At 53.5% G+C, this 23621-nt stretch overlaps 1 protein-coding gene and 1 long non-coding RNA gene across 2 annotated transcripts in view; one reads left to right on the top strand and one right to left on the bottom strand.

Annotated features, from left to right (window-relative positions):
• Window positions 1–523: 523 nt before the first annotated feature.
• Window positions 524–23621, top strand: part of LOC137772043 (uncharacterized) — a 34963-nt gene continuing 11865 nt past the window's right edge. The window contains exon 1 of the long non-coding RNA XR_011075452.1: window positions 524–586. This is a non-coding gene — a long non-coding RNA (uncharacterized lncRNA). The remainder of the gene's footprint in view (window positions 587–23621) is intronic.
• Window positions 9334–23116, bottom strand: SLC22A11 (solute carrier family 22 member 11). Its single transcript, XM_068554571.1, is given in 13 exon segments — window positions 9334–9447; window positions 9449–9542; window positions 10503–10611; window positions 12319–12533; window positions 14706–14821; window positions 16468–16614; window positions 18098–18270; window positions 18373–18426; window positions 18429–18476; window positions 18479–18516; window positions 20671–20698; window positions 20701–20772; window positions 22714–23116. Coding segments are annotated over 13 exon segments (1611 nt in total).

Genomic DNA, 23621 nt, shown 5'->3' with positions numbered 1-23621 from the left:
TGGCCAAAGCTTGTGGGTGAGTATAGCATGGCTTTAATTGGCCCCCTCGTGCGGGCTGCCACAGCCCTGGTCACAGCCCCCGTTTGTTTCGGCCTCCCAGGAGCCACCGCCCTCTCCCCCCTCCCCCTCCCCCCGGTTCCTCTGGCCCATGGAACAGATCAGCTCTAAGTAGGTCAAGGAGAGCTTTGGGCAGCCGTGGCTGCGGCTTCTTCCCTTTCATGTACCTGGCGGCTCCTGCAAGCTTAGCCTGCCTTCACCAAAGGGACTTCGCTCTCCTTGCTGCGTCAAAAAGATATTTCATGTTAAAATTCAATGGGGAGATGTTAACCAGCCAGTCGGAATAAGGCTCGTCAGAATGCGAGCCGCTCAAACAGGCTGAACTTTGCCCCGCTCTGCGCAGGGTCTTGACCACAGCTGGCAGCGACCAGCTGGCACATTTTAACAAGGCTGGATGCAAACGGCTGGCCCCCCCAGCCCTTGCACGATTTCCCTGGAACCCGTACCACGGGGCCCCTGTTCCAGGGGTCCGGACCACCCCTGCTGGCCCCCCGGTTCTCGGCCTTTAGGATTTCAGCATCTTTACTGAGTAAGTCATATGCTGGTTTAGCTGCATTCTTAGGAACGCCTGGTCCTCTAGCAGAGCGCTGTCTCTTTGATTTTGTGAGTTACAGCCTTTTTTTTTTTTTTTTTTAAGGTTGGGGACCACTGTTTTATAAATTTATTTATTTTATTTCATTTATTTTTGTTGTGTTGGGTCTTCGTTGCTGCGCACGGGCTTTCTCTAGTTGCGGCAAGTGGGGGTTACTCTTCCTTGTGGTGCGCAGTCTTCTCATTGCGGTGGCTTCTCTTGTTGCAGAGCACAGGCTCTAGGTGCGTGGGCTTCAGTAGTTGTGACGCGTGGGCTTCAGTAGTTGTGGCGCACGGGCTTAGTTGCTCTGCGGCATGTGGGATCTTCCTGGATGAGGGCTCGAACCTGTGTCCCCTGAATTGGCAGGTGGATTCTTAACCACTGCGCCACCAGGGAAGCCCTGTAGCCTATTGCTAAGAAGAGTAATTTTAGGTGGATGCAAGGAAAAGCTGCGGGGAGTGTAAGTGAAAGTGTGACATGGGTTTTGGCAAAATCCCTCTCATTTCACTGTAAAACACAGTGGCAGGATTTGGCCGGCAATGTGCAAACACACCGTGCAATCAGAAGCTTTCTTTTCTGCTTCTGTGGATGAGACACGCACGGCCTGAGATCAGAGTAGCCAGTGCCGGCCATGGTTTTAACAAACCCCTGAATTCTCCTGAAACGAGAGGCAGTGTGGTTCGATGGTTACTCACACAGATTTGGGAGTAGGCTGTCTGGATTTGAATCCCTGCTGTGCCCAATCTGTGTGGCCTTAGAAAAGGCATTAAGCCTCAGTTTCCTCCTCTGTAAAATGGGGATGATAATAGTTCTGATCTCATAAAGCTCTGTGAGGACTAAATAAGTTTATGTAGATCACTTACAACAGTCCCTGACGAGCAACGAATGCCTGTTATTAATGTCATCATCTTCATCATCAATATCATCATCATCATTTTTTTTGACCATGAGGACTGTGGGAGACACATAGGGAACCCCAGAGACCAACTTGAGAAGGGCTCATAGGGAGTGGGGTTCGGTCCAGGGTCAGATCAGGCAGGGATAGATGTTGTTTGAAGGACAAGCACTAAACTGTACACACGGAGTGAGGCTGGTGTAAATCTAAGTCAAAATGTGATTCATCTTTTCACGTATAACTAATGTTGCTTGGCAGTTTTAACGAAGAACTCTTATTTTTCGAGGAAGAACATCTGTAATGCAGATGTCAGGGGGACTGGACCTTTGGGCTCTCTCCCCATCTGTGCTTTTTGAACAAAATGAAGGAGGGTTTTGTGGGGAGGGTGAAGGTGGGGCTTCCAGGCTCCTGGTTAGTTCCTGTCCTGCTGGAGTCGCTGTCTACCACGGGCTTGTGATTTCCTACGGTTCTATCCTGGGTGGGTCTGTACCTTGGAAACTGAATGTCAGCCCCCAGCCTTTATTTACACAAACACACACACACGTGAGTGCCCACACACATATGCACCATTTGCCTAAATCCTAGAGGCTTAAGGAGACAGAGGGCATGTTTTCCTGCAGCCGTGAGGACATGCATGCCCGGGTGGAACTGGACAGCCTTGCTTGCGGGATGCCCTTGCCTCTGGGTTCACTGGGCAGCCTCCGCCTTACCCTCTGTCAGCAGTTTTCTCCCGCCCCAGTTTGCAGTTTTCTCCTGCAAAAACTGGTGTCCTCAGGGTCTCACCTTGGCCCACGTGACCTAGCCAAGGGAGTTCCCTAAGCCAAGACAGCTGTACCCATGAGAAGTCAGTTCTCAGCTGTGAGGACTAAACATGCCACATGCAACTGGTGCTCCGTTAGCACCTCCTCAGGGACCCAGGTGGGCACACAGCCTCGGCAGACCCCTTGCCACCCACTGAGCCAGAAGGGACACGCATGGCTCCTGTGGGTGCCCTGCCCCCACCCTCTGTGCCAGGCCAAGGACCCTAGTGCAGCATCGCCAGGATTTGGGTTGGGACCAACACTGTCCCCAGCTCGCATGAGACCAGGGGGAGAGTTGCACTGGGGGCCTGGGGGCTGCGTCCCTCCTCTGTCCCTTGTCTCCACTTCTCTCTTGGCTTCTTTCTCGCTGCAGATCTGTTTCCTCCACACAGGGGACAGCGTGGCAGCCATCACCCCAGAATGTCAATTCTTGCTGCTCCACCCCCAAAGAGGGCTGATCTTCTATCTCCATTTTCCTTAGAAATGTCCCAGGAGAGGGCTTTGGTGGACCCAGCGAGGGCCCAGAGAACACGATGATGCCATGGGGAGGGAGGGGCGTGGGCGGGTAGCGAGTTCTGACGTCTGTGCCAGGAGGAGGGGGTGGGAAAGGGGGTGTTTGTGGACGGGTCGTGGGCCCACACTCTAACTTGGGGGGTGCTCGGGGCTGTCCCCATGGACCCCAGGAAAGGTCAAGCTTTCGGCAGGTGGAGGCAAACAGAATGGAAACCCCACTGAACAACGGGATGCTCTCTTCTGCCTCCTCACTCTCTTCTCTCCCAATCATTCATTCATTCATTCGTCATTCATTCACCCAACAAACAATTATTGGGTACCTTGAGTTGGGCCCTGGAGCAAAGCTCTGGGGATGTGGTGAGAACAAGACAGAAGCCTTCCAGCCAGCAAGGTGGAGGGAGGGGGCCACATCTCAACTGGCTCCCCAACCACTAATTTCGTGAAGACAGATTCTAAGGGTGATGAAGGAAACCAAGAGGGCGTGGAGGCAACAGGGAGGGGTGGGAGGGGCCCCCAGCTGACATCAGGATGGCCTCACGAGGGAGAGAGGCGCCTCACGCCGGGTGGGGAAGGAGCTGGGCATCCAGGCTGGTGAGGCTGGAAGAGGAGGGTGGCTTGGCTCCTCCAGACACCTTTGGCCCAAAGGCTGTGTTTTAAACAATCGAGCCAACGTTGAACATTTTGGAGATTTCACATAAAAATTGTGACCTCTGACTGATTGGCACCCCTGGGCTCACAAGCTCCAGGGCGACAGTGGTTGGGGCTGGGTGGTCACGGTCCCCACCCCCCTTGGGTTCTCCACCTGCCTGGTCTCCCCAGATGTGTGAGTTCACAACCCTCACTCTCCCCTTGGGGAAAAGACGTCACCCGTCTCGGTAAAACGCCACCAGGCGGTCATTCAGACACACCGCGCAAAGTCTCCTCGGCAATTAATCTTTCAAATTCCACTCCTAACCTTTCAGCAAATCCAAAGGGCTCTTCCTGCAAATCACGCCCCCCCGTCCCTGACCACTCCTCCAGGGGGTGCTGCTGGCACCCCAGGCCAGCCAGTCACCTCCTGCTCGGATGTAGTAGCCCTGAATGGGTCTTCCTGCCCCAGTCCCCCGCCTGGTCACCCATTCCCTTCTCCCAGCCAGAGCATCTTCCAGAATCAGGTTAGATCCCATCAGCCCTCTACTCAAAGCCTTGCATGGCCCCTTCTCACCAAGAGTAGAGTCAACAGTCCTCCTCACAGACACTGGCCCCAGGGACTGAGCCCTGCCACCTGCGTGACCCCAGAGCCCACTCTGTCCCCCATACTCGTGCCCCTGGGCTACACTGGCCTCCTGCCAAGCACCTGTGGCCTCAGATGAGCTGGGAGCTGTCCCCCTGCAGATTCGCTGCTGCCTGAGGTTTGCTTTCAAGCTTAACAAATGAATAAAGGGGAGAAAAGGAGCAAACCACAGCCACGATCAATCATCGACGAGGTTGTATCTCAAACACATAACACTGTTGTTGAAAGAAGTGGTTGAAGACTACGGGATGCCATGCTGTTGTCACCAAACAGCGTGCCGTTGAGGAATGTGTGAGTAGGTGGCACATTTATGAGGAAAACACGAGAATGTAGGCTAGCAGTTACCTTGGGTCACAGGTCAGGGGGCCACCCAGGGGGCTGCTGAGTACTTCCAAGGCCAGATTTCTTAAATACATGAGTGTTTTGTTTGATTATAATTTTTAAGTTTAATTACAGTTTTCTTGAGGATAATTGACTGTACTTATTTAAGTTTACAAAAAATGTGTGCAATTTAATGCTTTTTGACATATCCACTCACCTGTGAAACCACCTCCATAATCAAGATAAGGAATGTATCCATCACCCCAAAGATTCCCTGTTGCACCTTGGAAATCCCTCCTTCCCTCCCCTCCCCCTGTGCTGGGCAACCTCTAATCTGCTTTCTGACCCTAAAGATTAGTTTGCGTTTTCTAACATGTTATAAAAGTACATGTTTTATATAATTTGTATTTCATTGTCTAGATATACCAAAATCTGTTACCTGTTCATCTGTTGACTGACATTTGGGTTGTTTCCAGGTTTTGGCAGTTGCAGATAACGCTGCTGTGAACGCTCAAGCGCATGTCTTCGAGTGGGCAAATTCTCCCATTGCTGTTGGTAAATAAAAACAGTGGAGTGGCTGGGTCATATGGCTGGCATAGGTGTAAGTTTTTAAGAAACTGCCACGCTGTTCTCCATTCTCACCAACACTTGGTCTTTTAAATTTTTGCCCTACTTGGGTGTGTGGTGGCATTTTGTGGTGGTTTTAATTTGCATCTTCCTAATGGTGTAGAACATCTTTTCATATGCTTATTTGTCTTCCCTAGCTCCTCTTTTTTTTTTTTTATAAATTTATTTATTTATTTATTTTGGGGTGTGTTGGGTCTTCATTTTTGTGCGAGGGCTTTCTCTAGTTGTGGCGAGCGGGGGCCATTCTTCATCATGGTGCGCGGGCCTCTTACTGTCGTGGCCTCTCTTGTTGCAGAGCACAGGCTCCAGACGCGCAAGCTCAGTAGTTGTGGCTCACAGGCCCAGTCGCTCCGCGGCATGTGGAATCTTCCCAGACCAGGGCTCGAACCCGTGTCCCCTGCATTGGCAGGCAGATTCTCAACCACTGCGCCACCAGGGAAGCCCCTTAGCTCCTCTTTGGTGAAGCATCTGTTCAAACCTTTTGCCCTGTTTTAAAATTGGATGATCTTTTTTTATTGTTCAGTTGTAAGTGTTCTCCATCTTTTCTAGATAGAAGTCCTTTGTCAAATATCGATTTTTCAAATGTCTTCCCCAAAGTTTGTGGCTTGCCTTTTTATTTTTGTAACAGTCTCTTTACAGTCTCTTTGGAAAGCAGAAGTCTTGTTTTATGAAGTCCAATATATCATTTTTTTCTTCTATAGCTCATTTTTTGTGTTCTATTGAAGATATCTTTGCCAAGCCCAAGGTGGCTAAGCTTTTCTCCTGTTTTCTAAACTTCTAAAAGTGTTATAATTTTAACTCTTATGTTTAGGTCTATGATACATTTAAAGTTAATTTTGGGGGACTTCCCTGGCGGCGCAGTGCTTAAGAATCCGCCTGCCAATGCAGGGAACATGGGTTCGATCCCTGGTCCGGGAAGATCCCACATGCTGCGGAGCAGCTAAGCCCATGTGCCACAACTACTGAGCCTGCGCTCCAGAGCCCGTGCTCCACAACAAGAGAAGCCACCGCAATGAGAAGCCCGCGCACCACAACGAAGAGTAGCCCCCGCTCGCCACGACTAGAGAAAGCCCGCACACAGCAACAAAGACCCAATGCAGCCAATAAATAAATAAATAAAAAGTTAAAGTTCATTTTTGCATACGGTGTGAAGTAGGGTTGAATTTCGTCTCCCCTCCTTTCTTTCTTCTTTTCCTTCCTTCCTTCCTTCTTCCCTCCTTCCCTTCCTCTCTCCCTTCTTTCCTTCTTTCCTTCCTTCCTTTCTTCTTTCCTCCCTTCCTCCCTCCTTCTTTCTTCCTTTCTCTTTCTCTCTCTCTTTCCTTCCTGCCACTCCTTTCTCTCTCCTTTTCTTTTTTTCTTTTCTTTTCTTTTCTTTTCTCTTCTTTTCTATGGTTATCCAACTGTTCCAGCATCATTTGCCATAAAAGATTATCCTTTCCCAATTTAATTCATTTGGCACCTTGGCTGAGAATCAATTAATCGTTTATGCATGGCTCTATCTGAATTCTTGATTCTATTTTATCAAACGCAAGTTGTCCAGCTCTGTTCCTCTTTTCTTTTTTAATTAATTAATTAATTTTTAAATTTTATTTTATTTTTGGCTGCGTTGGGTCTTCGTTGTTGCATGCGGGCTTTCTCTAGTTGCGGTGAGCGGAGGCTACTCTTCGTTGCGGTGCACAGTCTTCTCATTGCGGTGGCTTCTCTTGTTGCGGAGCACGGGCTCTAGAGCGCAGGCTCAGTAGTTATGGCACATGGGCTTAGTTGCTCCACGGCATGTGGGATCTTCTTGCACCAGGGCTCGAACCCATGTCCCCTGCATTGGCAGGCGGATTCTTAACCACTGCACCACCAGGAAAGTCCCGAGACTTTCTTGCTTTCTTTTTATTTTAAATCTTTTTTTTTTTAATTTTTGAGTTTTATTTTATTTTATTTTTATACAGCAGGTTCTTATTAGTTATCTATTTTATACATATTAGTGTATATACGTCAATCCCAATCTCCCAGTTCATCCCACCCCACACGCCCCTCACCCCGCCACTTTCCCCCCTTGGTGTCCATACGTTTGTTCTCTACATCTGTCTCTATTTCTGCCTTGCAAACCGGTTCATCTGTATCACTTTTCTAGGTTCCACATATATGTGTTAATATACGATATTTGTTTTTCTCTTTCGACTTACTTCACTCTGTATGACAGTCTCTAGATCCATCCACATCTCTACAAATGACCCAACTTCGTTCCTTTTTATGGCTGAGTAATATTCCATTGTATATATGTACCACAACTTCTTTATCCATTCATCTGTCGATGGGCATTTAGGTTGCTTCCATGACCTGGCTATTGTAAATAGTGCTGCCCAATGAACATTGGGGTGCATGTGTCCTTTTGAATTATGGTTTTCTCTGGGTATATGCCCAGTAGTGGGATTGCTGGGTCATATGGCAATTCTATTTTTAGTTTTTTAAGGAACCTCCATACTGTTCTCCATAGTGACTGTATCAGTTCACATTCTCATCAACAGTGCAAGAGGGTTCCCTTTTCTCCACACCCTCTTCAGCATTTGTTGTTTGTAGATTTTCTGATGATGCCCATTCTAACTGGTGTGAGGTGATACCTCACTGTAGTTTTGATTTGCATTTCTCTAATAATTAGTGATGTTGAGCAGCTTTTCATGTGCTTCTCGGCCATCTGTAAGTCTTCTTGGAGAAATGTCTATTTAGGTCTTCTGCCCATTTTTGGATTGGGTTGTTTTTTTTTTAATATTGAGCTGCATAAGCTGTTTATATATTTTGGAGATTAATCCTTTGTTGGTTGATTCATTTGCAAATATTTTCTCCCATTCTGAGGGTTGTCTTTTTGTCTTGTTTGTAGTTTCCTTTGTTTTCAAAAGCTTTTAAGTTTCATTAGGTCCCACTTGTTTATTTTTGTTTTTATTTCCATTACTCTAGGAGGTGGATCAAAAAAGATCTTGCTGTGACTTATGTCAAAGAGTGTTCTTCCTATGTTTTCCTCTAAGAATTTCATAGTGTCTGGTCTTACATTTAGGTATCTAATCCATTTTTAGTTTATTTTTGTGTATGGTGTTGGGGAGTGTTCTAATTTCATTCTTTTACATGTAGCTGTCCAGTTTTCCCAGCACCACTTACTGAATAGACTGTCTCTTCTCCATTGTATATCCTTGCCTCCTTTGTCATAGATTAGTTGACCATATGTGTGTGGGTTTGTCTCTGGGCTTTCTATCTTGTTCCATTGATCTATGCTTCTGTTTTTGTGCCAGTACCATATTGTCTTGATTACTGTAGCTTTGCAGTATAGTCTGAAGTCAGGGAGTTTGATTCCTCCAGCTCCGTTTTTTTCCCTCAAGACTGCTTTGGCTATTTGGGGTCTTTTGTGTCTCCATACAAATTTTAAGATTTTTTTGTTCTAGTTCTGTAAAAAATGCCACTGGTAATTTGATAGGGATTGCATTGAATCTGTAGATTGCTTTGGGTAGTATAGTCATTTTCACAATATTGATTCTTCCAATCCAAGAACATGGTATATCTCTCCATCTGTGTCATCTTTGATTTCTTTCATCAGTGTCTTATAGTTTTCTGAGTACAGGTCTTTTATCTCCTTAGGTAGGTTTATTCCTAGGTATTTTATTCTTTTTGTTGCAAAGGTGAATGGGATTGTTTCCTTAATTTCTCTTTCTGATCTTTCGTTTTTAGTGTATAGGAATGCAAGAGATTTCTGTACATTAATTTTATATCCTGCAACTTTACCAAATTCATTGATTAGCTCTAGTAGCTTTCTGGTGGCATCTGTTGAGGATCTCTTTTTCTTCTTGTGTCAGTTTGATGAGAGAGGGAAGGCACTTGCCTGCGTAGGCAGGGATTCAATCTTGGGCAATCTGGCTGCAGAGCCGGGCTCTTGCCCAGTACATTTTCCTGTCTAAGGTACAATCACCTTCTACCTGTGAGGCCTCAAATAAGTCACTTCATCTCTCTGAGCCTCTTGTAAACAGGGAGAGCATTAGTATCTTCCTAGCAGGGTTGTTGTAAAGATTAAATGGTTTCAGAAACATGCTGCCCTGAGCATGGTGTCGGGAATGCTCTGGGCACTAAACAAGCTCAAGCTGCGGGCATCATCAGGATGACCAGCCCGGCCCTGTTCCTGACCTCTCTGCCCAGGACATCTCCTGACTCTTGGGCTCTCCTGTCCCCGGGCTGTGGTGGACCTGCCACCATATCTGCAGCCCCACGCAGCTGCATCACTCCCAGGGTGGCCATGGGTCACTCACTGTCTCTCCAGGTCCTGGATGGTGTCAGGGAGTGGAAGTCCCCAGGTCTCCAGGAGGAAGAGGACAATGAGGTTGGAAACGATGGGGATGACACCGTAGGGGGGTGGGGGCCAGCAGGGGAAGGACCTCGCGGGTCATCCTGGTCAGGGGGCCCATCACAGACCCCCGCTGACCTGCTGAATGCAGGAAGCCTTCTGCTGTCATCCTGTGGGTAGAGAGGAGGGCCGGGACCCTTGTCACAACTGCCACTTCAGAGAGGCTACTTGGCTGGGCCAGGGGAGGGAAAGCTGGGCTGCTGGAGTCGCCCTCCTCAAGGGCTCTTCTAACCCCACCTCCTCCATTGAGCCCACCTAGATTTTTCCCATCCAAAGGGGCTTCTGCCTCCTGGGAACATCCAGAGTCCTTCACGGAACTCTCTAGGGCCCACCCTATTCTCCCTGGTCTCAGGTAATTTGGAGGCTTGTCTCAGGGCTCCTGCTAGGCCACGGAGCTCCCAGTTCAGACTTTCTATAAAGTATCAACAAAATCAATAAATGTGTGTCAAAAAAAAAAAAAAAAGAAAGAGTGGACGAGTGAGTGAGTGAGTGAGCACCATGAGTGAGGCTGGGCCAGGCCTCTGGGGGCCGGGGTCCAGCCCTGCTCTTCAGCTAAGTCCTTGGCCACCCTCAGCCTCAGTCTACCCAACTGCCCAATGCAGGGGTGCTCTAACTCTAGACCACTGGGTTCCGAGGTGACCTGGGGCTCCCTTGGGGCAGGGAGGGGACAGTGGGAAGCAAGCAGAGTCCCCACTACCCCGGGTAGCTCTTGGTCTCCTCACCAGGGCTCTTATGAGATTTCACCTGAGCAGAGAGCTGTGTGGCTCGAAGAGGTTTCCAGCCCAGAGGCCTCCCGAGGGCTCTCCGTGGGGGGGCTGCCTCCGAGCCTGGACTCTTGGGGAGGGGCTGTTTGCGGAGGCCCTGGCTGAGCAGGTGCCTTTGGAGGAAGGTCTCCAGGGCATCTGCTCGGTTCCATGTCGGCGCGCTGGGTCCCCCTCTCCCTCTGCTGTGTGTCCCTGGATGCCCAGCCCCTCTCTCTACCCCTGCCGCGGGCCCTCGCAGGGGTGTCCCTTTCTCGCCCACCCCAGGCCTGGCGGCCCCTCCTGGGCCCAGCCGGCAGCCCAGCCTACCGCAGCGAAGTTGGGAAGAGTTCCGGCTTGTAGACCATGATGCAGGTTAAGCTGATGCCAAAATATCCCTTTCCCAGCACAGCCAAGATCACATGCAGGGTCTGCAGATCTAGGCAGAGGAAAGGGTGAGAGTGGGGTCTGCTTGGGAGGGTCCCCAGGAACCTGGAGCAGAGTGACTGGGTTCTCCTACAAGGCTGCTTTGAGCTGAAAGCAGGTCCCGGGCATTGTGACCCGGTGCCAGCCTGCCCCGGGCCAGGTGGTGATGCAGTGCAAGATGACATCCTGGTGGGTGGGCCGGGGGTGGGGTGCAGGGCAAGAACCCAGCCGGGTTTGGGGTGGGTGAGCCTGGGGGCAGCTGCGGGTGGCACTCGCGGGGTGACAGTGCCAGGGCTCCTTGGGCCCTGAGGGTGCTTCTTCCCTCGAAGGAGAGAGTCATGCCAGGCCCAGGCCCACAGCAGGGGCCCTGGGGTGCCCAGCTACCCAGAAGCCTTCCCACCACCCCTCAGCCTGCCTGTGGGGCCCCTGCTTCCACACGGAGCCTCAGCTGGGAAGCCAGGGTGCAGGTCACAAGCCAGCGGCGGGCCTGGGCCTCACCTCCCTTCCCGCACGTGGCTGGGAAGAGTCATAAACTCTCAAGTGCTCGTCTTTGGAGTTTTTCTCAGAGCGCTGCATCTCGCTCAGAGTTTGGGCTCCCGACTGCTCCTCCCTCCTCACCCGGCCCCTCCCAGCTGCTGGTCCTCCCTTGCCTCCCTCCTGGCTTTGCTGCCACCGTGGGACACCTGTCCCTGCCCCTCCCCCAGTCGCCCACCTTGAGCAATAAAATGAGACACGGAGAGGGTTTCTGGGGCCTCACAGCCTCAGTCAGAAAGGAGAGTGAGACCAGGGCCCATCCCGGCTTCCCCAGTGCTCTGCCTCTTGCTTCTTTTTTTTTTTTATACAGATTTTTTTTTTTTTGTCATTAATGCACCCACATTTTATAGTATCTGCAGTATGAGGTTTTTAATTTTTTTTATATAAATTTATTTATTTATTTATTTATTGGCTGTGTTGGGTTTTCATTGCTGTGCGCGGGCTTTCTCTAGTTGTGGCGTGTAGGCTTCTTATTGCGGTGGCTTCTCTTGTTGTGGAGCACAGGCTCTAGGCGCACGGGCTTCAGTAGTTGTGGTGCGCGGCTCAGTAGTTGTGACGCACGGCTTTGTTGCTCCGCGGCATGTGGGATCTTCCTGGATGAGGGCTCGAACCCGTGTCCCCTGCATTGGCGGGTGGATTCTTAACCACTGAGCCACCAGGGAAGCCCCCTTTTGCTTCTTTTTTTGTTGGCCATGTGGGAATCTTAGTTCCCCAACCAGGGATCAAACCTGGGTCCCCTGAAGTGGAAGTGCAGAGTCCTAACCACTGGACCGCCAGGGAAGTCCCCCCTCTCGCTTAGTTAACAAGAGGAAACACCACACACACTCGGCCTGGTGCCTCTCCTGCCTCACTTGGAGCCCCCCTCAGCCTCCCGGACCCTTCTTCCCACTGCAGACTTGGCCTCTGGCTTGAAGTCTGGTCCAGGCCTGGCTCTGTCGCTTGCTGCTGAGGGACCTCGGGCACCTGGCTTCGTCTCTCTGAGCCTCAGTTTCCCCAGGAAAATGGGTGGAGGGCTGGTTGGGCTGTGGCAGTAATGGCCTTGGGCAGAGCCGGGGCACAGTGGCCCCTGCCCATCCTCGGGGCCGGGGGAGGGGAAGAGGCTGGAGGGGGTGCAGTGCAGTGGACAGGCCAGCAGGCGCCCGGGCCAGCAGCCCCTCAGCCTTCCCTCCCGCTGCCCTGGCTGCACCTTGTGGGACCAGCATGTTGGCCAGGATGGCGAGGCCAGCCACAGCCAGGGAGCCGGCCAGGGTCGTGTGGCGGCCAAAGAACCTGAGCAGGAGCGTGGTGGTGATCCGCGCCCGGAAGCCCGCGGCTCCAAAGCGGGCCTGGAGGAGGAAGATTTTGCTCCCCAGGTTCTGCAGGCTGAGGACCAGCCCATCGTAGGAGAGGGTGAGGGGCAAGCTGTGGGGCGGATCCAGAAGCCAGGTCCCTGCCCCATGGAGGAGAGGGCACCCCTGCACCATCACCTACGCCGGGGCTGCACCAGGAGAGCACCACCAGCCCAGACCCCCGGGCAGCCTGGTGAATGCAGGATGCATCTCCCCGGGGTCAGGTTGTCCCAGGAAAGGGAGGGGAGGGTGGTGGCCCCACCCATTCCACGTGTGGGCCTTGGGTGTTAGCCTCGGGTGTCGGCCATGGTGGGCTGGACGTTGCCTCTTAGGCTCCCTCTCCACCAACCAGCAGGAAAACATGACCCTCTCTGGGCAGATGGGGCAGTGGGTCAAGCTGACCTGCCCCTTTGCCAGGCTCTAGCACCCTCTGGCTTTGTTTCCTGTTCCCAATCATGGCCGGGGGCCATGATCTGGGTCCCACTCTACTAGCCATGGACCTGGGCAAGTCTCTGCTTGGCTCTCTCTGGACGCGTTTCTTTGTCTTGAAACATGGGATTAATAATAGAATGGGGTCTCAGTGGAGGATGCTGGCCTGCCCCCTTCAGTGCCCTGGGGAGTTCTGTCCCCCAGCTGGGGAGAGCATCCCATGGCTGGTCTACACGGTCCAGAGAGACAACTCAGAAGGGCCACCCCAGCTCCCAGGTCCCCAGGCTGGGGCCTGGCTGTGACGGCATCACCACGACTTCTCCCCTGCCCCTGCTGCTTCCTGCCCTCCCTGGCCCCCCTCTGCTTCCATGAGAGATGATCCCTAGAGCCCCCTCTGTGAACTGCCTGCCTGTCGACCTCCATCTCAGAGCCTGCTTCCCAGGGGACCCCCCTGACACAAGCTCCTGAGTAGCTGAACTTACAGTAGCTGAATTTTTACACCTTGGAGATTGAATCTGGCTCCACAAGTGGCCATGGTGGGAAATTATTCTCCACCACTTTTCCAATCTGTCCCCATCCCTGTTTCACCTGGACGCTCCTCCCAGCCCTCTCCTTCAGCGGCACCTGACTGCCGTCCTCAGGAGACATCTGGCACCACCAGGCCAACAACTGTAGAGAAAAGCTGCGATTCCTGCAGGAACGCAGTGCTTCCTGAAGTTTGTGAAAGTGACTTGACAAGGGCCAGGCTGGAGCTGAAAGCGGCTGACCCGTAGGAATCTAGAGCCTTAGCCGGTAACAACTGGGTTAACAGAGACAAGAAAACCCACGAGGGTGGCCGCTTCACAGCCTGTGATTTGAATAACAAAGAGTGCAGAGTGGCCCCTGGGAGAATTGAGGAAGCCTTGATGGTTTTTGAAAGAATGGCCCTGGACATTCAGTGGCCCTGGGCACTCCTAATTTATCAGGAAAAAAAAAAAAAACTTAAGCAAAAAAATAGAGAGAGAGAGAGAAGCATTTGATGCATTCTCTGTCTGAGATGTAGCATGTATTTGCCATTATAACCCATATGTGCTTAAATATAGCATAAAATAAATGTTTTCCTAATTTTGAGTTTTATTTCAAGATCAAGGCCCAATCAAACCTGACCCTCACTTTTCGATCCACTCTTCTGGAAGTCACTTAAACTGAATTTGTCTTAAGGAGCCTTTTCCTGGTCCCAGGTACCCCTGGGAGATGGGGCCTCCTGGGGTGGGACGGGGAGTCCACGCTCAATGTGGGGCTGGAGGGTCAGAGAGCAGGACGAGGAGGTAGCTCAGCCTGGGTTCAAATGCCTGCTCTGTCATCTTGGGCAAGTTTCTTGCCTCTTCCAGCCCCTCTTTCCTCATCTGCAAAGTGGGGTATAAATGAACTTATCTCATGGGATGGCTCAGAGGGGGATGTGTGTGGCCAGCACGTGGTCCCTGCCACCCTCTAGGAGTCCAGCTGTCAGGGTGAGTCCAGTGCTGACCAGCAGTGACCCTTTCCAGCTATCGCTGGTCCCTTGGCTCTGAGGACCTGGCTCTGCCTCTGCCCTGGGCTTCAGCCTGACCCTGGCACCCTGCCCAGGACCACAGCCCAGCCCTGCCTTCTAGCTGACTTCCTGAGCAAGCTGGCCTCCCGATCACATCTGTAGGTACTCTGTCTCCCCCACCTGCTAGGCTCCTGCCTCCTGGGGGAGCTGCCTGTTCCAGTCAGAAATGTACCCCATGAGGCCTGCAGGGGCTGTTTTCCCGCTGGACACCCCGCCCTCCTTAGCCCCGGGAGGGATATGGCATACCTCACTACCAACAGTCTGCAGCTTCTCCAGCGGAGCGCGCGCGTACGGAACAGGCCCAGCCCTGACCGGCGGGACTTCGCAGAGGCTACGTCCTCCTCCATGCTGGACATCAGTACCTCCAGCGATGACGGGGGCAGTGAATGTTGGGGCCATGGCCCTGCCCCACCCCTGTGCCGGGAACGGTGTCCGGATGGGCAGAGTGATAGGGAGAGCCTGGCCTTGGCCTCTGGAGACTGGAGAGCCCTGGGGGTGCGGGTGGCCTGAGGGCAGAAAGGGTTCTCTCTGGCCCCTAGCTGAGCTATGTTCTGCAGACCCGGTCACCCTACTCAGAGCCAAGGAGCAGGTCTTGTGTCCCAGCTCTAGTCTCTGAGCTGCAGGCTGCAGGAAGGTTTTGGCAGTTACCCTGCAAAGCCCTACCATCCCTCTTCACTCCTCTTGGCTGGCATCAGCGCACGCCCCCTCCAGCCATTGGATCCTCCCAAGTACCCGTCCAGTCTCTGCCTGCACCGCGGACCCCGCCTGCCCTGTGGTCAGCTCAGCCTGGTCAGCTCTAGCTCACGTCCTCTTGGAAGCTTTCCCTGATCCTTCTGCCCCCAGGGAGTTCTGTGTCCTCTAGTCTCCATCCGCACATCCTCCCACACCTACTTCCTTGAAATAGCTACCTTCAGATAAGCACATCCTGCTTCCCCAAATACGCTGAGAAGCCCCGTGAGGTAAATGAGCAGTATATGTGGATTAAGGTGATGAGTAATAGAGATGGTGATGTGGGTGTGCTGTTGTTGACAATGGTTGTATTGTTGTTACTGGTGGTGTTGATGGTGGCTGTGGTGGAGTTGGGGATGGTGGTGATGAGGATGGCAATGATGGTGGTGAAGGTGATGGTGATGGTAATAGTGGTGGTGTTGGCGATGCTTTGTAGAGATGTTGATGGTGATGTTAATGATGGTATTGGTAGTGCTGGTGATAATAAATGTGAAGTCAATTGTGATGGTACTGCTGGTGGAGGTGATGATGGTGGTGGTGATGGTGGTAATAGTGATGGTGGGTCTATGGAGAGTTGTAATGCTGTTGATGATGGTGTTGATATTAGTGGTATTATTATTATTATTGGTGGTGGTAATGATGGTAGCAGTGTTTGTGTAGAAATGATGACAGTGGTGGTGATTGTGGGTGTAGTGGACATGGTAATGGTGGTGATAATGGTGATGGTGATGGTGATGGAGGTGATGATGGTGCTGATACTGGTGGTGATGATGATGGTGGTGATTATGGTGATGATGGTGGTGATGATGATTATGGTTGTGGTGATAATGGTGGTGATGATGGTGGTGATAATGGTGGTGATGATGGTGGTGATGATGATTATGGTGGTGGTGATGATGGTGGTGATGGTGATGGAGGTGATGATGGTGGTGGTGATGGTGTTGGTGGTGATGGAGGTGATAATAGTGGCGATGGTAGTGGCGGTGATGATGGTGTTGATTATGGTGATGATAATGGTGGTGATGATGATGGTGGGGTTGATGGTGATGATTATGGTGATAACGGTGGTGATGATTATGGTGATGGTGATGATAGAGATGGCAAAACTGACAACAGTGGTGGTGATGTCGATGGTGGTGTTTTGATGGTATGGGTGTGTTGATGGAGGTGGTGCTGGAGCAGATTGGGGTAATGCTGGTGATAATAATGATAAAACATCAGTGGTTGTCCTTCCCTGGGTCATGTCCCACACTCTGTATCACAAATAGCAGCATATCACCTCTATAGTCAGTGTCTTTTTGGCTTCCTTGTGGCCATTTATCTTGGCCACATTTTTGAGTTCCTGAAGCGCTCGATCTGTTTTGCCCACCATAATCAGCCATCGGGCGGATTCTGGCGGCCACCGGTTAAAGAAGCAGGTGCTTGGCTGGGTCTTTGTTTTCTTCGTGTAGATTGGGCACTCCCCCCAGGTCATGTGGGGAGGGGGTGGTGGGCAGCAGACCTGCCAGCTGCAACAGGAGTGGGGAGAAGGCAGCCGCTTCTCCCTCTGCACCGCTAATGCCAGGCTGGGAAGTCCCTGATGGTCTCAGAATAAAGATGAGTCCCAACGCCTGGCCGCCCTCTTCACCAGCCCCCACTCCCTGGCACCCCATCTGGCTTCCCTGCTGCCAGGAGCCTGCCCACCCAAGCCTCACAGTCAGCCAGCGCACAGGCTGCCTGGACATGGGGTGATTCTGGGGTCATTTCTATGGCAGAAAGCTTGCATCATGCTGCATTTAAAAAAAACACACATTTAAAACATCCCCAACCAGAACCAAGTGGTTTTATGAAAGTAGTAGGCTTCTTCCCAGCCTCAGGGGCAGATGGGCAGGGGGAAGCATCTCCCTTTTGAAAGGGTCAGGGTTTTCCCAGCCCACAGGAGCTCAGCCCTGTTTTCAGGGAAGCTAAGAAAAACTTCTGGAGGCAGTTTGACGAGGTGGTTAGAAGAGTCAGCCTGCCTGGATTCAAATCTTGCCTCTGGCACGCAGTGACTGCGTGGCCTTGGGCAAGTCACTGGCCCTCTCTGGGCCTCAGCCCCTCATCTGGAAGTGGCAGTAATAACATCATTTTGCTCATTAGAAGGAGTGTTGATATACATCTGGTGTTACCAACAGCACCTGGATGCACCCAATAAGTGTGACTAGGGCGGCTTAATCAGTGTAACTATGGGATGGTCTTCCTCCTTTCTTCCTGGTCCTGTTGACACAATAAACCTCCATGTAGTCGGTGACTTTTGATCTATTTTATTTGCCGATGGGTCCCCAGTGCCTAAAGCCAAGTCTGGCACAGAGCAGGAGTGCAATAAATATTTGAGAATGAATGAATGAGTCCTTAGACTTCTCTACATCCCACAGCAGACCTGCGCAACTCTGGCCCACGGGCACAAGAGAACTTATGAGGACAGGAATTTGTGTTTATTTCCCTGTATCTCTTCTTCTAGTCTCCACCCAAGCAGGTATTTCCAGACCTTAGGGATTTTCGCAGCACCGAAAATAATAGTGATACTATCTTTCCATATCCAATGCCTGACTTGGAGATCTGCAGGCTGGGCAAGTGATGTGAGGGAGTGAAGCTGGTGGGTGGGTGGGTGGGTGGGGGGCTGGTGCCAATGTGAGGGAAGAACGGAGCCCTCAGCCTCTGGCCCAGAGGTCAGTGGGCTGGAGGGAACCATGGACCCCTGGCTGAAATGCCCACCCCGGAACTCTGAGCCCCCAAGATGTCTCTCCCCAGTGGGGTCTGCTCACATCATTCTCTTCTATGGTCTTGGCACCTCGGGAGCCGTGGCCAGCCAGAGTGGTAGGGCCCCTCTCACCCCGGGTCCCCCTCCCGTTCAGTGATGTTCTCCCCAAGGGAAAAGGCCCCAACTGCACTGACCAGGATATCAGGAAGATGACCAAGAAGGGCACCAACAAGGCCAGCTGGAGGGCTCGCCGGTCCCACAGGGCAAAGGCCAGGCTGCCCATGGCCGTCTGGCCGATGCTGTAGGTGCATCTCAGTATCATCATGGTGACGGCCCTCGTGCGGGTCGTGGTCCACTCCACCACTGAAAGACGGGGCAGATGAGCAGGTGAGGGCCACATGCAGTGGCCTTGAGCCCCCTCCTCCCCACCCCGACAGGGCTGGGGCAGGTGATCAAGGGATCCACTGAGCGTCGCCGAGGTCAGGATGATGCCAGACAATCCCAAAGCGCTCAAAAATCGTAGACAAGGAAATTGGGGGCAACGATGGGGCTGATGCTGGCCACGCCACCTGCAGGCAGCGCCAGCTCAGAACTGGCTTCCGCCCAAACCTGTTTCGGGAGACAAGCACAGTGGGGGCCTGGAGAGGGGCCCTGGGGACTTGGGCATAGAGGCAGGGACTTGCCGCCGGGGGGGCCGAAGGAGGCTGGGGCACCTGCTGGGGCACCGGCCAGTGCAGGCAGCACCTCCTTCTCGGATCTCCTAGGACCACGTACAGAGTGCATTTGTTATAAAAACGGCAGACGCCTTGCTCTCTGGGCCACAGTTTCTCCATCTGTAAAATGCAGGGATTCACGATGACACACTGAACAAGGGAGGAGCCTGGCAGGAGGCTGAGCGCACATGGCCTTGGGTGACCCAGGCAGCTCCCCCATACCTGTGACCGGAGGGCCCTCAGCCCCAGTGAGGTCAGCTTAGCCCGAGCCACCGCCTGCATTTAGCTGAAGTATGTGTCAGTCAGACTGGAGAGATGTGGGCGAACCTTGGCCTTGCCTGTCCCAGCAGCGCCCAGAAGCAGGGACACGCGCCCCAGATCCGGGGTGAGGTCTGGAGGCTGACACCTGGCACTGACCCCAGGCTCGCCAGGCGACCCTCAGACTGATTGCGATTTGGCTCCCGGTGTGGGTGGCCCCTGGGGAAGGATAGGTGGCGGCACGGCGGCCAGTCCTCTGAAAGTGCAAACTGGACCACCTCCTGCCTTGCTGCTCAGGCTCTCCGCTACGCTCGGGATAACATGAGGCCCACGAAGAGCGACCACTGTGCTGGCCTGGCCCAAGCTCTGCATGTGATTCACTCAATCATCACAGACCCATGGGTAGGTGGCAGGGTCCCCACTCATAGGAGGAAGCCCAGAGAAGCAACAAACCCGCCTTCTAAGAAGCTGGGACACATGAGGTCCCAGAGCCTGCACTGCCCAGAGTCCGGAAGCCATTCATGCATTCAGCGTATTATGATTGTGCGCTATATGCTGGGCACTGAGGATACGGCCCCAAGGCCCCTGCCTTCTTGGAGCTACGTTCTCGTGGCGACACACACAGTAAACGAGCTAACGAAAGCTGGGCACCGGCAGAGAGAGCCAGGAGCTGTGATGGGGAGCGTGGGCAGGACCATGGGACCTTTGGGCCTGGAGCTGAGGCCTGCGTGCTGGGCACGAAGCAGTCATGGGCAGAAACCTCTAGGCGAGGCTCGGCCACCGGCTTCAGTGTGTTCTATGTGCTGGACGGGAGCAGCGGTGCCCCAGGAGGGGCCGGCGTGGCTCAGGGGGAGAAGCCAAGTGCTGAGCAGGGGTGGTGGGGTGGGTGGGGACTGTCCTTGGCGTGGGAGCCCAGAGGACCTCAGGCTGGGCAGCGACCAGATCCACATATAAGCCTTTGCAAAGTCACTCTGAGCTCTGCAGCAGAACGGAAGGCCCAGTAGAGGCAGGAGACCCCAGAGGAGGCCGTAGCAGGGCCAGAGAGGGCGGTGGCTTGGACGGGGGACAGCGGGCGTGGGGGAGAGGGCGCTGGGCTGGGGCTGTGCCCTGGAGGATGAGTGTGGGCGGTGAGGGAGGGAGCACAGGGCTGGCTGTTTTCCAGGGTGGAGTCTGGTGGGGAGGGGGCTGGGCTGCGGGTGGAGAGTCAGCGGCTCAGCATTGACCGTGGTAAGTGTGAGGTGCCTCCAAGTCTGCAGTTGGGCTTACAAGCTGAGGGGGTGCAACGTGGGCGTTTTCAGCACTGGCCAGCGGCGCCCCATGCAGGAGGGGACCGCAGAGGGAGAGAAGGTCCCGGACAGCGTTCTGGGTGCTCCACCTCAGGAGGGATGTGGTGGGGGGCAGTGGAGGGGCAATGATGGGGGAGGAGGGAGAGGAGTATTTCTATTTCATTACATTTCATGTACTTGGAGTTAAAAGAAAGAGGGGTCTGTCTATGCCCAGAAGACCATCAGCTCGCTGAGGGCAGGGGCTGTGCAGTGCTTGGCACACAGTAGATGCTCAATAAAGTTTGGTGCAATAGCTGAAGATGAGAGCCAGTGTTCAGGGCAATTTCTCAACCTGGCATCGAGGTTCAGACATTGGGTTCTTGGCTCCCTGGGAACCTGGGACGCGGACCCCAGACCAGGGGAGGCCCTCTCTTAGGAAACACGAACGCTCACTGGACATTTCGTTACCTCTGTCCCCACGATGCTCACTCTGTTTTGAAGGAGCTGGGAGGGGGAGAGATGCTCACCGGTGGGAGAGGAGGCCCCAGGTGATCCACCCGCCATGGCCCCCGCCAGGTAGATGCACTGCCCTAGGGGCTTCAGGCCCTGGTGGTCACACACCAGGTCCCGCCGGAAGAGAAGGAGGGTGCATCAGCCTGGCTCAGGGGGTGTGGAATAGCAGGGCCAGGGTGGCAGAGGAAGGTCCAGGACCCCCAGAGGGGATCCAGCCACCCTGCATGGGGTCCCCAGATTCCTAAGGCCAGGTGACACAGGTGGAAGGGGGGTGCAGGCAGCGGGCCTCAGCCCCCCACTGGCAGCCAACAGCGTGGCGCATGTGACACGGCTCTGGGTCTGATGGCGTGACGGCCGCTCCGAGTGGACAGTGGTGGGTGGTGGTTAAACCACAGGCTCGAATTCTGAGTCAGCTGATGACCGACCGGCTGGTGCCCCTGGGGGCGTTCCTGCACCTGGCAGAGCCCGTCTCCTCCAGAAATGGGGCTGTACGGTTGCTTCTCTTACAAGGCACGAAGATGAGCACTGAGGGCTAAGCACGTGTCACCGTGGTTTTCCCTGCTGCCTGACGTGGACCAGACAGACATCACCTGAACATTGCCCCCATCACCTCTCCCCCCCAGGTCAGCCCTTCCCTTCACCGAGGCCTGGCCGCTCCGCCCACGGCTCCCTCTCCATCTCCGCCTCTCTTCCCTTCACCGAGGCCTGGCAGCTCCGCCCACGGTTCCCTCTCCATCTCCGCCTCTCTTCCCTTCACCGAGGCCTGGACGCTCCGCCCACGCCTCCCTCTCCATCTCCGCCTCTCTTGCCTGAATCGCTGCAGGAGGAGCCCCCACCCCACAGGGCATTCTCCACCCTGCAAAGTCACCTCTTGAAAATGCAAATCAGATCACAGCATCTCCTAGTCGCAAAGCCTCCAATGACTTTCTTTTGCACTTAAACAAAATCCGGGCCCCTTCCCCACACTCCCCGGCCACTGCAGGACCCCTCACCCTCTGGGCCAGGTTCTGCTCTTTCAACACCCAGACAAGCTCCTACTTGGACCTCTGTCCCAACTGAGCTTTCTCCCGAACTTCACGTGACTGATTCCTTCTCTGTCTTTTAAAAAAATTATTTATTTATTTATTTATTTATTGGCTGTGTTGGGTCTTCGTTGCTGTGCACGGAATTTCTCTAGTTGCAGCGAGCGGGAGCTACTCCTCATTGCGGTGCGTGGGCTTCTCATTGCGGTGGCTTCTCTTCTTGCAGAGCACCGGCTCTAGGCGCTCGGGCTTCAGTAGTTCTGGTGTGTGGGCTCAGTAGTTGTGGCTCACAGGCTTACTTGCTCCGAGGCATGTGGGATCTTCCTGGACCAGGGCTCGAACCCGGGTCCCTTGCATTGGCAGGTGGATTCTTAACCCCTGTGCCACTAAGTAAGTCCCTGATTCCTTCTCTTATAATCCAAGTCTCATCTTAAATGTCACCTCTTCAAAGAGCCCTTCCCTGCCTGCCTCTCCCTTCCCTACTAGCAGGAGCTGCTTTCTCCTTTGTGCTCACTTATGACACAGGGGCCTTGAGACTCAAGGCAGGACAGAAAGTGATGGAGAAGTTCTGGTGCCTGGCTGCCTGGGTTGAATCAGATTTGAGTGTGCATTAGCTGTGTGTCCTGGGGCAAATTACTTAACCTCTCTGGGCTTTGGTTTTGTCACTTATTAAACGGGGTCAATAATAAAACCCACCTCAAGAGATTGTTGTGAAATTGTGATGACAGGGAAAGCATCAGAACAGTGGCTGCCACTTAAAGGGCACAAGGTATGGACTTGGTCTGCTGTTATTACTGGTTTAAATGTTGACTGATTCTGAATTCTCCAGCAGAATGTAAGCTCCTAGAAATCTCCCTGTCCATCCTGTAACCTTAGCCTTAGATCAGAATCCAGGCCATCCCAAGTGATCAGTAATTACGTGTTGAGGGAGTGGCATATCATTTAACAGCGGTGATGGAGTCTATCTCATCCTCCCCGTCATTGGGAGGCTGGGAAGGAAGTAAGTGGTGGGGTTGGTTGGGTCGGGTCGGGGGGAGGCCCTCACCTCGGTCACGATGGTGGAGGTAAACGTGCTGCGGTCGTAGACCCAGCCGTCCACGCACGGCTCGGTGGCAGCCTCGCTCCAGTTGGTGGCCATGGCGTTGGGGTCCAGGAGCTGCCACTGTGGTTGGCGGAAGCGCAGACAATGGTGGGGCTCCTGGTTGGGGCTCAGTGGGATGGGGACGGCCAGGAGGGCCTCAGGGGTGAGGTTTGCAGGGGCCTCAGAGCCATTGTCCAGCATGTGGGCACAGCAGCGGTGGCCTGGGACAGTGGCTGAAAAGTTCTCCACAACTAATTGGATGGGCGCCCAGACAGAGAGGAGGAAGAAGGTGAGGACCTGCAGGGCCTGGAAGAAGCCCATACCCTCAGCCTGCTCCAAGAGCTCAGTGAACACCATGGACAGAGATGCCGGCACCTAGAGCAGGTCTCCTGGGGGTCAGGGAGCTGGTGAGTATCCAGCCTGCTGCCCAGAGCCACTAGCAAGCACAGGATCTCCAGACCTTCTGCTTCCGCTCGCCACTCGGCCCCGTGGGGGTGGGGCAGCTGTCCAGCAGCCAGTCAAGTGTGTCCCAAGATGCCCAAGATACTTTGAAGAAACCGCTCCTCACCCAGTTTCTAGGAATGACCGCTCAGATGCTCCACTGCTCTGGAGAGGAGATAAGACTCACTGGGGCATCTGGGGCACCCTGTTCTCCAACACCAAGAGTAAAAGGTCAAGAAGCTTAAAAAAAAAAAAAGACTCGATGCCGTGATGTTACTGAATTACAGCTGTGGAAGAAACATCAACCGGGCCGTGGCCTCGTTGCCACGGTTAAAGTTAAATCCCAGCAAGGAATCCTGGGGGAGAAAGGCAGGCTCAGCTACTCAGAAAGGCCTCAGCAGCTCCCTGCGGGCCGCCTGAT

Source organism: Eschrichtius robustus, chromosome 11 (assembly GCF_028021215.1).
Source record: "Eschrichtius robustus isolate mEscRob2 chromosome 11, mEscRob2.pri, whole genome shotgun sequence".
NCBI lineage: Eukaryota > Metazoa > Chordata > Mammalia > Artiodactyla > Eschrichtiidae > Eschrichtius > Eschrichtius robustus.
This window is presented reverse-complemented; position numbering and strand designations above follow the sequence as displayed.